Source organism: Chlamydomonas reinhardtii, chromosome 8, assembly GCF_000002595.2.
Source record: "Chlamydomonas reinhardtii strain CC-503 cw92 mt+ chromosome 8, whole genome shotgun sequence".
In the NCBI taxonomy this organism is placed as follows: Eukaryota; Viridiplantae; Chlorophyta; class Chlorophyceae; order Chlamydomonadales; family Chlamydomonadaceae; genus Chlamydomonas; species Chlamydomonas reinhardtii.
Window position 1 is genome coordinate 1,678,824 of NC_057011.1, and position 14,449 is coordinate 1,693,272.

Here is a 14,449-nt window from a genome sequence, read left to right on the forward strand (position 1 = left end):
CCACCAGCGCCCACAACAGCCTGGGCCGGGGCACGTCGGCAGGTACCCGTGTGTTAGATAGAGACAGAGAGCACACGGGGAGAAACACGCACGGGAAGAAACACGCAAGACTGTGCATGCGATGCACATCAGTGTGTGTGTGTGTGCGTCGTGTGTGGGTAAGAGCTGAGGTTGGGTCGCATGATAAGAACGCAAAAGGGAAGGGGCAGGGGGCACCAGCTCGCCGCACTCCTGACGCCCCCTGCCGTCAGCACTCGTCCAGGCCCCTGTCCCAGCCCGAGCTAATACACACACCCGCATCCACATCCATACCCAAACCCACACGCCCCAACACACACTTCGTTGGTTTTCGTTTTGTTTTTTAACACACGCACACACACACACACACACACACACACGCACACACACACACACACACACACACACACACACACACACACCTGGCGGGCCGGCCGAGGCTGTAGGCGCGGCGGGGCGTCAGCGCCACCAGCGCCGCGCCCCACACGATCACACACCAGAAGGTGATGGTGAATTGGATCTCTGTGTGACCGTGGGGAGAGAGGGGGAGGGAGGGTTGCAAGGATGTTTGGAAAAGCGGTACAGGAGGAGGGGAGGAGAGGGCGGCGAGTGAGAGGAAAGAGAGGAGAGGAGGGGAGGCGAGTGAGGGGGAGGGGGCTTTGGTGCAGGGGGCTTGGGCCAGGGGCACAGTAGAGCCGTTCAGTGCGGCGCAGTGCCATGCACAGGGTGCCTGCCCCAGCGGGCCGGCTGCGGCCAGAATCCGGGACCTTCCCCCTTGCCCCCCACCTTAACACACAAACGGAACAGACTCCCGCCCCGCCCCACCCCACGCTTCCACCCCCATATATACACGCACACACACACACACACACACACACACACACACACACACACACACACCACACAGACACACACGCATACACACACACACAGGACACGCTTTGTTTCCTTGTGCTCTTCAACACACACGGACACGCACACATGGCACCCACCCGACCAGCACACGGGCCACACCAGGCTCCTGAGGAAGGGCCCCGGCGCCGCCGCAACGTACGCCAGCTTGGCAAAATTGCTACAGCTGCTGCCGCTGCCGCAGTAGCAGGGGTATCCGGCCGCCCATTCCTGGGAGGGCGGGGTGATGAGCCACCCGTCCTGATCGATGCTGCTGATGCTGCTGCTGCTGAGGCCTCCTGCAACCCCCGCGCTGCTGTCTCCGCCTCCGCCCCCACCGAGGGGTAGGCCGCCCTCAGGGGGTGAGCACAGCCGCCAGTCCATCACGCGCAGCCACTAAGGTAGCCGGCAAGGGGGGAGAGGGAGGGGGGGGCAAGGAAGGCATGAGGCGGGCAGGGGGTGGACAGCATCAGCAGGGGGTGTCGGGGGTGTTGGGGGGTCGGCGCGGAGCCCTGCCCGCAACGCCCGCCCCCGCGCCTCCCGCCAGCAGGGACAGACACCCCCGCTGGTCCCCTGCCGCCAAGTCGCGCCAGGCGCGTGCGTCGCACGCGACAAGCAGACTCACATAGAGGGGGAAAGAAAGCGACACAACGAGCAGGTAGGCGACATCGCCCCCACGGCCCCAGCGTGACGCCATGCGACGGGCTGCCACGCCCGTCGCGTTCCCAGGTTTCATGACTTCAACATCCTCCGGAGCAGAAAGCTCGCGAGAGAAACTGTGCGGGCAAAAATGTGAGCGGTCGTTTTCTCTGCAGTCCCTGTCGGAAACGAGCTATATGCTGATTGTTTTGCCCCTACCTTGACTCTTCCCTGACCGCGTCGCCTAGGCCAGCACTTGCCTCAGCCTGCAGGAAGACCCGCTGAACTTCTGTACTGCGAGTTCTCGGAGCCGAGCCGAATGCTTACCGGGCGCCTACGGCGAGTCACAGCTCTTGCTTCCATTTACTGGAGATGCCAGGTTGCACTCCGGAGTCCTAAACTGTCATTCTGCTGAAATGTTTGTTCGCTAGACACCTTCGCTAACACCTGTGACATGTACTGGTAGAGCGCAGATACGAGGTGTTGTGACAATTATCGGAGGGCCGTGACAAGGGTTGTCTGCAGGATCGGGCCCCGGATGCGCCTGACGGCCTCGTGACCGTACCGCCGCTGCTCCCTCGCACAGGATTTCCTGCTTAGAGTTCTCCCCCTGAAGTTTTCTGCAGGCCGCCCCCCAGACCATCCTGTGAATAAGCGCCCATAGTACGCTAGCTGCAGTCCGCACCCACGCAACACCTGCAACGCAGCTGCACTGCTCCCGATGATCAACACGGCTCCACATACGTTGGTCGTCTGAGGCAGAAACGGGTCCGGTCCCAGGATACGGCATTACATGTACACATACCGTACATAGCACCTCAGCACTAAAAGAACCGTATAACTTGTAAGCTGGAATTGCCGGGAAACCTGTCGTTGGGAAGGAACAGAAGGTCCCTAGATGTCCTGAGGGCCTTCTGCAGGGCCTCCTTTCCGGGGCCCGTCAGCATTCCGCAGCAGCATTCTGGATTATGGTCACGCACTCACGCGGTACTGGTAACGGGACCGGGCGGGTAATCATTTGCGCGGGGGCGACGTTTTGCCATGTTTCATTGGGGCTGGGTGTATTTTGTTCCTCGGGACTCTGCTATATTAGCCATCGGACTACGCCAACCTGCCCGTTAGCCTATCCAATCGGCCATCGCACTCCCTTCCGGGGCGTGATATCACCACACATGCCGGGGAAGAGAAACTTCGATACACCCCAGGGTACCAACATCCACACGGCTGAAACTCACAATGGTCTTTGCTCACCGCCATAACCGCCGCACCCGCCGCGCCCACATTCGTGCGTTGACGTTGCAAAATGTTGCAAATTTGATTGTTGGGGTCTGGGGTTACGCTCTCAAACTGCGCTCCCTCAATCCTTTGTAGGCGCTGCATATGATTTCTGACAGCCTAGATACACCAACGCTCATCCCATATAATACGGTACGCAAGGTAACAGCATAGATGCAGCGATCACAGACAAAGTTTCTGCCGCATCTGGCTGCCCCAACGGCATCTGGCCGCCCCGACCACTCTAAGAACTGCCAAAAGCACAACGCTCACGTTTATAGAAGTACCAATACGGACAGCATGTTCCAATAAGCACATGCCAAAGTAGCATACATTATACCGTACATCCGCCACATCACAACACAACAAACGCTTGGCACACATCGTTCCTGGCGCTCCGCCCGCCCCATCATCCTACCCACACCCTGACCGGCGCCCGCCGTTCGTCAAGCTGTGTCAGGGCGGAAGCAGCGTCAGGGCACATCTAATTTGGCCGCCGTACAGGTACGCAGCCCACCGGGCCGCAACTGCCCCACCCGACTGCTGCGCCGAGGCGGAGACAGGGCGCAGCGGCAGGCAGCGCTCGTGCCCCCGCCCCATGCCCATGCTCAAGGCACCGCCCGGATCACCCTCCCAGGCCTTCTCCCTCTGCCCGCCGCGGGCAGCGCTGCCACGGTACACTGTTAGGCGCATCCGGGGGAATGCGGTGACCGCGGCGGACATGACTAATACCTCGTCCAGCCCGGGCAACAGCAGGACCCGCGGCATGTTGACGATTGCGAAGCAGCCTGCCGCGGCGTCCTGGCCCTTCTTCCGCTGCAGGACTCCACTCCAATCGAGGCCCAAAGCGACAACGCGGCCGCTTGTGGGTGCCCCTGGCACAACACTAGTAATCAAACAGGCTGATCCCGGCGCCATGCTGGCGAGCTTTTGCTCCTGCTCATGCTGCTCCAAGGCCGTCAGGCTAATGTTGAAGTCGAAGGTCCGCCCGGCGGCGGGCAGGCACTGGCGCCGGCGTTTTGTACTCAACCACGTGTCTGCATGCGGCTGCAGCAGTAGAACCAGGTGACCGGAGGCAGTGAGCGCTTGCGTTTCCTCCTCCGTCGCCGCGGCGAAGTTGCTGACGCATGTCACCGCCACCGGGCTGACGGCGAACCAGCCTGCCGCGTCGTCGGGTTTCCTGGCGTGGCGCGCGGCCAGCATGGGCAGCACCCAGGCGAGATAGGTCTTGCTGCACTGCGCCAGTCGCAGCAGCCCGCACAGCCGCCGCCGCGCCGCCGCATCAGTGCGACTGAAGTTGTCGGCGGCTTCCATCCACCTACGCAATCAGGGCACAGCGGAAGGCACCGTTGCATTCAGGCTTCCTAGAACCAAACCATTGCATCAGATGAGGGCATGCGCTACTTGGAGAGGGAGGCACGCAAATGTGTTCAACCATACCGTACGGTAGTCATACAATGGAAATATGGCAGCCCTTGCGAGAGCCACTTCAGCCGCAACGCAGCAAGCGGGCAAGTCCCGGTCCGCAAACTCACTCCGCCAGGAGCAGCACCACGCTGCTCTCGCTGTCGGTGCCGAAGTCGTCGCTCTCAAGCAGAGCCTCCAGGCCCACAGCCGGCAGAGCCCGCATCTGGTCATACAGGGTCTGGTCGTTTAGCACCGCCAACGCATCGCCAAAGTGCGCCACCAGCCGCCGCTTGGCCTCCGTCAGCAGTGCTGCAAATGCGGCGTCGTCCGCGGGGTCAGGCCACACGTCTGTGCAGCGGTACAGCTCGAGTACGGCCTCTGCTGCTGCTGCGGCTGGCGCCGTAGCGCTAGCCGCAGCTGCTCCCGCCGCTGGTACCGCCTCCGCCCCCGCCGCTGTCAGCTTCTCCCGCACCGCCGCCGCGCACGCCTCCACGCAGCCCTCCATCTGCAGGTAGGCCGCCTGCCGCCGCACCTGCAGCGCCTCGCGAATGTCACCCGCCTCCACGCGGCCCGTGTAGGCGAACTGGAGAGCGGCACGGGCCGCGGGCAGCTCCGCCTCGCTGCCTAGCCACACCTCCACAACAGGCGGCGACGGCCGCTGCTGCTCCTCCGCAGCACAGGGCTTGGCCGCCGCCTTCCGCCCCTTGCCCTTTGCCTTCTTTGCTGCTGGCCGCTCCTGTTCATTGGCGCCATTTGCCGTCTTGGTCGGCCACTCCAGCTGCGAGAACAGAGAACAGGTCGAGGTAATCTGGCCGCGAAACGTGAATGTAGGGGTGTGGCACGGGTGCTGCGGGCTGTGGCTCGACTCATTCTCAACATCAATCCAGCCGGCCGTACTCGGCAGCTTACCTGTGCCGCTAGTTTGTCGCTGGCAAAGCGCAGCACGAACGAGTGCGCGGGAAGCGGCTCGCCAACAGTCGAGTTGTCAACATCGTCCTCGCGTTCGCGCTTGCGCCCCGAGGTACTGGCCTGGGCCTTATTTACTTCCTTTTCAGCATGTTCTAAGCAAAACACAATCCGACAGTCTGCATGCGCTTCTTGGCCAAACAGCGAGGAAATGCCCTCAACGACCCTTGCATTATAGGCAGATGGGCGCTGCATTTTCACATGCTTCGTTTGCATTATGGCTAGCATGAGGCAGTATGAGAACTGCAGCTGTCAGCGTTTGGTTATGAAAATGCTAGATCCAACAGAGGCTGTGCTCAAAACTGGTAAAAGCATGAACAGTGCAGGGAGTCCATTTGTAGCAGCAGCTCTATGTCCTTGCGCGTGAAAGCTTTATCGCCCACAGGTGTTCGCGCGGGCGCTCGGCTAAGCGGCTCGGCTAAGCGGCTATGTCCCTCTGGTAACCGTGGAACGCCGTGGCACACAACAAAACGTGTCACGGTTGCCACGGTGGTAGTGGCGTGGCGTAGGGTGCGGCCAGTGGGAGGAGCTTGTGGCTATGCTAGCGCAATGCTCCGCCGCAAAGCTGGGAGATATTACTTGAATGAGCTCCAGGACGCGTAGCTATGCAAATGCGGGCGAGGGTATGTCGGTATGTCGTATGTTGCTATGTCACATGTCGCATATCGCAACCTGGCCATGTCAAACAATTTGCACACAGCCATACCCAGCGCTCGTATCTTCCTTCGTTCGGAACGAAATTTGCCCCAAAAGGCCTCTGGCGGACGAAATTTTTTTGATCTTGACTAGGAATTTTCGGCCAAAACGCACGGGATCTTGCGGGGTCTTTCGGCAAACAGACGAAGACATTTTTGGGATTTCGGCCACTTTTGGCCAAGGACAGGGGGTTCCAGCGGCTACTCCACGGCCGAAACCTGCGTGGCATATGGTAAGAAGGCTCAAGGGGCTGTATCTATGGGTGTTGAGGGCGGGAGACAGGGGTTCCCTGGCGGGAGAGTGAGGTTGGGTCGGTGGGAAGCAGGGGAGGAGTGGGCGTGTCGTGTCGGTGTCGACATCGTGCGGGTCGGGGGCGGAGCCCCCGGAAAAATTTTGGGGTGTTTCGTCAACTAAACGAAGCCATTTTAGGGAATTCGGCCACTGACGCCGCCGCTGCCTTCGTAAGATACGAGCGCTGGCCATACCACTCCATGCCAAAAACATTTGTTGCACACGCATGCATATGCCCACCCGACCGGCCCCGCTGCCTGTGCGGCCGCCGAAAGTGTCAGGCTGTGCTGTGTGCTGACTGAACACCCCCCACCCCACCCCCCCGGCCCATGCGGCCTCGAGAACCTTCCATTCTGTCTTTTCTGAACTTGCGACTTTCCCGCCTCCCCACGAACGCAGACATTTCTCACTCCTCCCACTACTTTCCCGCCCGACCAAGTTCTCCGACCCTTCATACCGTTACCGATTTTCCCTGTTTCGCCTATCCCTCCCTCTTCAGTCGCGCGAACAGCAATTCCAATCGCTCCCTCCTCCGGTCCGCACTGGCTCATCTGTCTTTTCAGGCGGCCCCATCAATCACCGTGCCTGCCGCACACATCCCGCACGTACTGTCCTCTCCCACCCATTTGCAACGCCTGTCCCGAACGTTCACCGTGTACCCCTGAACGCGCACAGCCCCCCCCCCCCATTGACGTTCAAGGGCGGTTTCTCTCTGGGCCAAAGGTACCCCCTTCATTCCCCTGCTCCTGCCTTCCTTCCATTTGCCTCTCCCCCTTCATCCGGCCATCCCCGCCTCCCCGCCCACCTCCTTCTCACCCACTCCTCCTCTCCCACCTCCCCTTCCCCTTTCCCTACCCACCCTTGACAATGGGGACCCATTCAGTTAGGCTCGAACATACATGTACATACATACAAACCCCCCCATACCTTCCCTCCACCTCCTTTCATTCCCCCTCCTCCCCCAGCTCCCGGCCCAGCAGCGGCCGCGCCACCAGCACCGGCAGCCGCGGCATGCGTGCGGCGCTGCTACTGCCGCACTCTCCGCCACTGCTACTGCCACTGCCACTCCCACCACTGCCACCACCGCTCCCACCACTGCTCCCAGCGGTGCTACTGCCACTGCTCCCACCACTGCTACTGCTACGGCCACTGCCATTGCTACTGCCGTCCCCTCCGGTCATGACCACCTGCTGCAGCTCGAACCCTCCGGCTCGCAGCAGCTGCCGCCACTCGCTCAGGCTGCGCTCGCGGCCCTGAGTCATCAGCTGCGGGGGACAGCGCAGGACAGGGGGGCAGGGGGAGGCGGGAGGGGCAGGAGGGGGCAGGAGGCAGCGGGTGGACAGGGCAGCGGGAAAGGGATGAAGATAAGGCGGGCAGGTGGGGAGAGAAAGGCACGTGGGGGCACGTGTCGGGGCCTAGGGGGCGCGAGGGCAGGGGAGGCTAGTAGGCGAGGCGGAGGAGGAGCATCCCAGAACATGGCAATTCCAGGTCTTCTACCCGCCCACCACGCACGCTTCACGTGCCCGCCCCCTGCTACAGCCAGCAGTGCTAGCTACCGCCCACCCAGGCACCCACCATCATGCCCATGTCGAACTCCAGGCGTTGCACCAGGTCGGCAGTAGCAGCAGCCCCTCCATCACCGCCGTCACCAATAATGCTACAGCCGCCGTCCGCGGCCGCCACCGCCGCCGCGGGCGCCGCTGGGTCGGCTGCTACTGCCGGCGGCGTGACCAACTCCGGGAGCACCGCCTCCACCACCAGCAGCCGCCGCAGCAGCAGCAGCGCCTCGGCGGCTGTAGCAGCGGCAGCAGCAGTGGGGGCAGCGGCAGTAGCAGCAGTGGTGGGGGCAGCCCCAGATGCTGGTTCCTCCTCCTCCTCCGCCTCCACCTCGTCCGCCGCCGCCGCCTCCTCCTCCGATGCCGCCGCCGCCGCGTGGTGTGTGGGGGGCGCCAGCAGGGCCTTGCGCGCGTGTCGGAGGATCTGCGCAGCCTCCGCGTCAGGCTGCGTGCGCACCGGCGGCGACCAGGTAGGGATGAGCTCAGCAGCAGCACACGTGATCGACACCACCGTACAGGACAGGTACGGCCCCTACCAAGCCCCCGTACTGCCGTTCTTGCGCTCCCCAACACGTGACTTGCCCCCCCCCTTGCGCCCTGCCTGTCCCCTTCCTCCTCCCCGCTCCGGCCCTCTCCCCTCTCGCCCCTTTTTACCCCCCCCCTCTTGTTTGGGTTGGGTTTGGAATTAACTACCCCCGTCACACACACACACACACACACACACACACACGCCCCCCTCACCCAGTCGTGCAGCACCAGCCGCATGACCACACACTCCAGTGGGGAGCCGTCGGCGGGGCGCGGGAAGGGCTGGAAGAAGTCGCCCTGTGAGCGTGCGTGTGCGTGTGGTGGTTGCGGCTGTGATGAGGCAAGAGGCGTACATACGTTTCCGGTTTGTGTCCACGCTTTCACGTACACACAAGTATTTCCTCCCACACAGGGCCTCCCCCACCACCCCAACCAACCCCCCCTCCAACCCCCACCACCCACGCACCCACCACCCACCACCACCCACCCAACCCCACCTCCAGGCCCCACGCACCCACCACCCCCTCCCCACCACCCACCACCTCACCTCCACATAGCGCAGGCGCTCCATGCCCCGCTGCCCAAGCCGCCGCGCCGCCGCCACCACCCCCGGCACCTCCATCACGTACCCCGCCCGCACACCTGCGCCACAGGCAGGGGCGTGTCAGCACGTGTGTGTGTGTGTCAGTGCGTGTGCCAGTAATGTGTGAGTATGTGCGTGCGTGATTTTGTGTGGGTGCTCGTGTGTGTGTGTGTCAAAAATTAGCACAAAGTAAGGCAGGAGAAGCGGCGGCACAAAGACTGCATGCGCAGTGCTGGCTGGGAGGTAGGTAGGTAGGGGCTTGCTAGCCCCCAAGCCATGTGTTAAAGAGCACAAGCCATGTGTGTGTGTGTGTGGTGTGTTGCAGCCTTGCAGTAGCCCTGCTGAGTGGGTGCAGGACTGCAGGTGCAGTAGCAGGTGGGTGCTCGGCCCGCGCCCGCCCTCCAGCCCGCCCGCCCTCACCCGAGTGTGTGTGCAGTATGGCGGCCATCAGCAGTCCCTGGCCGCCGCCCACGTCCATCACCGTGCCGTGCCTGTGTGCGTGTGTGTGTGACAGTGTGTGTGTGTGTGTGTGTGTGTGTGTGTGTGTGTGTGTGTGTGTCAATGTGCTCATATTGAACACACTGAGGGAGTGGCCGCGTACGTGTTCCGCAAACACGCACATCCATGCACCCAATCCCTGCGACCCCGCCCCCCCCACCCACACACACGCCCCCCACCCCACCCCCCACCTGCTGAAGTCGTACCCCGCCGCCACCGCCTGTGCCGCGGCGGTGCTGGTAGCGGTCATGGCGGCGTCGAAGGCGCGGCGCTCGAACGAGTGGTGCGACACGTAGGTGTACCTGCGCGCGCGTGTGTGTATTGGTGTGTGTGTGTATGTGCGTGTGTGGGGGGGCTGATGTGTGTGCATGTGTGTGGCAGTGTGTGTGTGTGTGTGTGTGTGTGTGTGTGTGTATGTATGTGCGATGGCATGCGGGGGCAGTCCATCCACTCCAACCCCAAGCACTGTATGTATGTAATCCCAGCGGGACCCAGCAGACCTACCAGGACCCAGTGTTGGTGTCTTAGGTACTATATATGTCACGCTACATATGGACGCACGCACGCATGCACGCACACACGCGCGGACACACGTGGTTGGTGCGGGGGGGGGGCCTGAGGTGGATGGGGTGTTGGCCCCTTGGGTGTATTCTGCGTATATGTCACGCTACCTATATGTCACGCTACACACGGGGCATATATACGGACGCACGCACGCACGCACGCACCAGTCGCAGCCGAAAGCGGTCTCGAAGCCCATGCGGCCTGGCGAGGGGGGTGGATGTCGGAGATTGGGATTGGGGTTGGGGGTAAGGGGTGCGGGCTGCGTGTGGAAGCGAGACGGAGGCAGGAGGTGGGTTCGGTCGGGGGCACAGACGGCGCCCAACCTTTGTTACGTTCAGCTGTGTGTGTGTATGCGCACACACACGTGCAATTACACGCGCGCTCTCCCGCCCACCCACCCTGTTTGACGTTGTCGTACAGGTGTCCCCGGCTGACGTAGTGGCCGGGCAGGCCCAGCATGAGCGCCAGCCAGTGCATGCAGCTGGGGTGGGAGGACTGGGGGCGTGTGGGCGTGTGTATGTGGGAGGGGGGGAGGAATAAGGGGGATGGAGGGAGTTAGGAAGGGGGGAGGGGAGGGGGGGCGGGGCGGAAGGAGGAAGGCAAAATAGGGCCAATGGTCAAAGGATCGGCGGGGGAGGAGAGAGCGGGGGAGGGGAGGGCGTCTGTTATTGCGGCTGGACTTGATTGCTAAAACGAATTCCTCACAGTAAAACATGTGTGAATGCCGAGGGAGACTAACCCGCCGGTGTTGCGCCCACCCATCCGACTGACCTGGAGCATTGTGCCAATGTCAGTGAGATAGAAGAAGGTGCGCGCCTCAAGACAGGTGGCGGCGGCACCGGCAGTAGCAGCGGCAGGGGAGGCGCCTGCAGCAATAGCAGTAGCAGCAGCAGTAGCAGCAGCAGTAGCCGTGCTACTGCCGCAGTCCGCGCTGCTGCCGCTGCTGCTTCTGGTGGCGGCAGTAGCAGCAGCAGTGCCGGCGCTGCTGCTACTGCCGCCACTGCTGCTCGCGCCCGTGCAGCTGCTGCTAGTGCCACTGCCGCCGCTGGCTGTGCGCTCCACCTGCTCCCCCTCCTCCTCCACCCCTCTCCCCTCTCCCTCCTCTCTCTCCCCCTTCCCTGCTCCTGCCCTGACGTCGCCCGCCTCCGCCTGGCTCCCATCGGTCAGGCCGCCGCCTCCCACACCACCCACATCACCCCTGGTCTGCTTTCCACCCTCACCACCCTCACCACCCTTACCACCCTCCCCACTCCCTCCCCCACCCTCTCCCCCTCCCCATCCTCCCCCTCCCTCTCCCCGGCTGGCGCACTCCACCAGTAAGCCGTACGCCGCACACAGGCGCAGCAGGCGCCGCAGGCAGGGCGCGGAGCAGTGCAGGCGGGACGCCAGCTCGGCGGGCGACAGGGCGGCGGCGGGGGCGGCGCCCAGCGCGTCGGGCACACCCAGGCGGCACAGGCAGTAGATGGCTTGGGGTTTTGGGGGGGGGGGGGTTGGGGGAGGGGGGGTTGGGGGGGCGAGGGGGGGAGGGGTGGGTGGGTACGCCTCCCCCACGGCAGCCAGCAGGCAGCAAAGCACCCTAGAGGCCCCTTTCACTGTTTGGTGGGGCTGGCAAACACGGCCCCCGCATCCGCAAAACCGCAGTCCCGCACCACACCCACACCCACACCCACACCCACACCCACACCCACACCCACACCCACACCCACACCCACACCCACACCCACCCACCAACACCCCTCCCACACACGCACACGCCCGCGTACCGTTGGGCGCCCAGCTGCCGCGGATGAGGTTCTCCAGCGCCGCCGCCTTGTCCGCAGGCACCGTACGCACGGCCTGTATGGTTGTGGCAGTGGTTGTGGCGGTGGTGGTGGTGGATGGTGGGGGATGCATGGTGGTGGTGGTGGTGGTGGTGGATGGTGGGGGATGCATGGTGGTGGTGGGCCCCTACATACCCCCACACTCCGATGTCTCCCCAGGTAGGCACACGCTTTCACACGCCCGCACGCCTTGGCTGCTCCCCCGCCCCCACCCCCGCCCCAACCCCCGCACCTTGAGCACGGGTGAGCTGAGGGCGGTCTGCAGGCCGCAGCAGGCGCCGCAGCTGCTGCTGCTGCTGCCCGCGCGACTGACGCTGTCCGCTGCTGCGTTGCCATCCTGCGCCGATGACGGCGGCGACCGCGAGGGCGCGCGAGCCAGCTGCTGCTGCTGCGGCTGCTGCTGCGGCGGCTCCATTAGGCGGCTGGCTGGGCTGTAGGAGTTTGTTTCGGTACCGTGCACGTGCGCTTGCGCCGCAAGGTAGGGCGAGCGCGCGCTAGCTAGCTGGTGCGGTTGCGGTTGCGCCGTTGCTGAGGCCGCTACTGCTGCTGCTGCTGTAGCTCCCTGCTGTAGCTCCCCGACGAGCCGCGAATAAGCCTGAATTAGCTAGCGCTGGCTAGCGCGCGAGCTGGTCGCGGCGCCTTGCTTCGTTAATGGGTCGGTCGGCTCGGTATGCGCAGAGGAAGTGAAAGCAATGCGTTTTACAGGTGCTTCCTGATTTGTCGCGGTCGCGGAGGAATGCAAGTAAGACGGCAACTGCCGACCTCGTTGAGATTGCGATCTCACACGACCCGAGGCCGCTCTGACGCCACCGCATGGGTACCGGTACTTTTGGGGGCAGCAGCCCAGGCTGCCAGCCCTTGACACGGCCGCCCCATTGCCCGCCTCCCCTGCCCGCGGGCCCGCCCGCTCGCGGCAACGCGGCCTCAAGCACCAGCACCAGCGCTAGCACCACCAGGGGTGGGTTTGCTCAGCGACTATGTAGTGTACGTAGTAGCTACTTCGCGCCACTCCCACATCAGCAGTCCACCTCCGCCTCAGCCGCATCTCTTACCCGTGGCACCTTGTGCGTGCCGCACACCCACCCGTGATACTAAAAGCGCTATATGTAGCCCTTACAGGAGTCTCAATAAAATCACACATCCCAGAAAGAAAGCAATTGCAACGCCAAAAAAGTCCCTTTACCACGACCGCCATGGCAGGTAGTTACTAGTGAAGCCGCCGGCGGCGCGGCGCACCGTGCCCCCCTGCTGGCAACCCCAGCCCTGACACTGCCCTCCCCCGCCAGTCCAAGCAAAGGATTAGACGACACCAGCAGGAAACTGCGCGCAGCCTCCCTTCCTTGCATTCTTCGACTATGCTTATAACCCTCACTCAAAACCCTGCTCTTATCATGCCTGTGTCACAATGAAGGCCGTGTGCAACAGCGTTAATGCAACCCCAACCAAAAACATGTATGCGCCACAGTCTGAAAGAGATCAGGCTTCTGTACCTAGCATAAGCGGGACAACACTTCTCACGGCACTCTCGCCGCCACCCGGGCCATCACCGCCACATGCCGCCTTCGCAATCCCTTCCCTGCATAAGCACACCTGGAGGCTGAGGGCATCTGCACAGCCCCCCCCCCACCACACACATAAAGAATAGATGGCAAACGGAAGGCAAGAACTCGTAATTCTCAGGGCCGAGTTCATGATGGAGTTTTTGCATCTTGATTGCATGCATGGGGGTTCTTACTTAAGCTGGATCACGTAGATGTTCGGATGGATTGATGCGTGCACGTGTTCAGGAATTCACAGGTGTTTGTTCAGCTCACACGCCTTGCAACACCCCACCATGCATGCAGCAGCGAAGCAGCAATTCATCCATCTCTCCCCCATCTCTTCACAGCGCCAGCCGGCGACCGGCATGCATGGGCGTTTCCCTTCATTCGTATGGCGGCGCGAATTTCCTTGAAATAAGAAACGTTTTAAAAAAGGGACTCAGAGAACACAGACGTTCACGCTACTAGCTTACTTTTCGGCCCTGCTGGCACATGCTTCTATCCATTGCGCAAGGCCCGCGGTACATTGCCACGAGTCTCCACCTAGTTCCCTACCGCTTGACGCTCACCGCAGCCAGTGCCTCCATCACAGCCGCCTCCGCCTCCTCCTCCGCCGCACCCTCACCCGAGCCGCCCTTCACCTCCTCGCCCTCCACGGCCTCATGACCGTTACCGTCACCGTTGCCACCGTTACCGTTATCGCCAACCGCCGCCGTCGCCGGCATCTGTGCCTGCAGCTGCTCCTCCGTTACCCAGGCGCCGTGGAAGCCGTACGGCACGCGGCGCGGCAGCCGTACCGCCGCCAGCGGCTGCGGCGCCATCGTACGGGCGTCGTACACGTGCAGGTACGACGTGTCCTCCGTACTGCTGTACACGTACACCAGCAGGAAGCCGTCATCTCCCACCGGGTCGTCAATGACGGCGGCGGCGCCGCCACCAGACAGGACAGCGCCGGCGGCGGCGGCGCCGCCGCTCACGTGCTCCTGGCCAGCTGCCGCCGCCGCCGCCGCTGTTGCCGCCACCACCGCCGCCTCGGCCTCGAGGCTGTTGGGAGGGACGGCGGAACACAGCGAGAGAGGGGCACCGCTCGCAAGTCAGGTCACCCGGCCCACGCAACCACCGTACCCCGAGCCCACTGCATCTGTGCCCTTCCCCACCTGCTCCCTCCCTCCCCGG

General features: G+C 63.1%; 4 protein-coding genes across 5 annotated transcripts in view; all 4 read right to left on the bottom strand.

The window, feature by feature from the left end:
• CHLRE_08g365720v5 (uncharacterized protein) overlaps positions 1–1,989 on the bottom strand; it is a 10,226-nt gene extending 8,237 nt beyond the window's left edge. Inside the window, exons 1-6 of the mRNA XM_043064924.1 lie at positions 1,876–1,989; positions 1,768–1,814; positions 1,535–1,685; positions 1,011–1,305; positions 441–540; positions 15–20 (exon numbers count right to left, since the gene is read on the bottom strand). Of these exons, the coding sequence (XP_042921925.1) occupies positions 15–20; positions 441–540; positions 1,011–1,305; positions 1,535–1,685; positions 1,768–1,814; positions 1,876–1,911 (635 nt within the window). The 5' untranslated portion in view covers positions 1,912–1,989. The remainder of the gene's footprint in view (positions 1–14; positions 21–440; positions 541–1,010; positions 1,306–1,534; positions 1,686–1,767; positions 1,815–1,875) is intronic.
• Positions 1,990–2,325: 336 nt separating this feature from the next.
• Positions 2,326–6,119, bottom strand: CHLRE_08g365750v5 (uncharacterized protein). Its single transcript, XM_001696069.3, has 3 exons — positions 5,140–6,119; positions 4,359–5,008; positions 2,326–4,141 (listed from the first exon to the last, which is right to left on the bottom strand). Exons 1-3 carry the CDS (start codon positions 5,389–5,391, stop codon positions 3,280–3,282), a joined length of 1,764 nt encoding a protein of 587 aa, XP_001696121.2. The 5' UTR covers positions 5,392–6,119; the 3' UTR covers positions 2,326–3,279.
• A 414-nt stretch (positions 6,120–6,533) lies between these two features.
• CHLRE_08g365800v5 (uncharacterized protein) lies at positions 6,534–12,369 on the bottom strand. The gene is made up of 11 exons (XM_043064925.1): positions 11,965–12,369; positions 11,676–11,748; positions 10,684–11,378; positions 10,311–10,407; positions 10,077–10,113; positions 9,540–9,650; positions 9,271–9,341; positions 8,815–8,909; positions 8,481–8,564; positions 7,759–8,184; positions 6,534–7,448 (listed from the first exon to the last, which is right to left on the bottom strand). Exons 1-11 carry the CDS (start codon positions 12,145–12,147, stop codon positions 7,128–7,130), a joined length of 2,193 nt encoding a protein of 730 aa, XP_042921926.1. The 5' UTR covers positions 12,148–12,369; the 3' UTR covers positions 6,534–7,127.
• A 50-nt stretch (positions 12,370–12,419) lies between these two features.
• CHLRE_08g365825v5 (uncharacterized protein) overlaps positions 12,420–14,449 on the bottom strand; it is a 10,100-nt gene continuing 8,070 nt past the window's right edge. For both annotated transcript variants that reach the window (XM_043064926.1, XM_043064927.1), the window contains one exon: positions 12,420–14,317. In XM_043064926.1, coding sequence (XP_042921927.1) covers positions 13,825–14,317 — 493 coding nt within the window. In that variant the 3' untranslated portion in view covers positions 12,420–13,824. The remainder of the gene's footprint in view (positions 14,318–14,449) is intronic.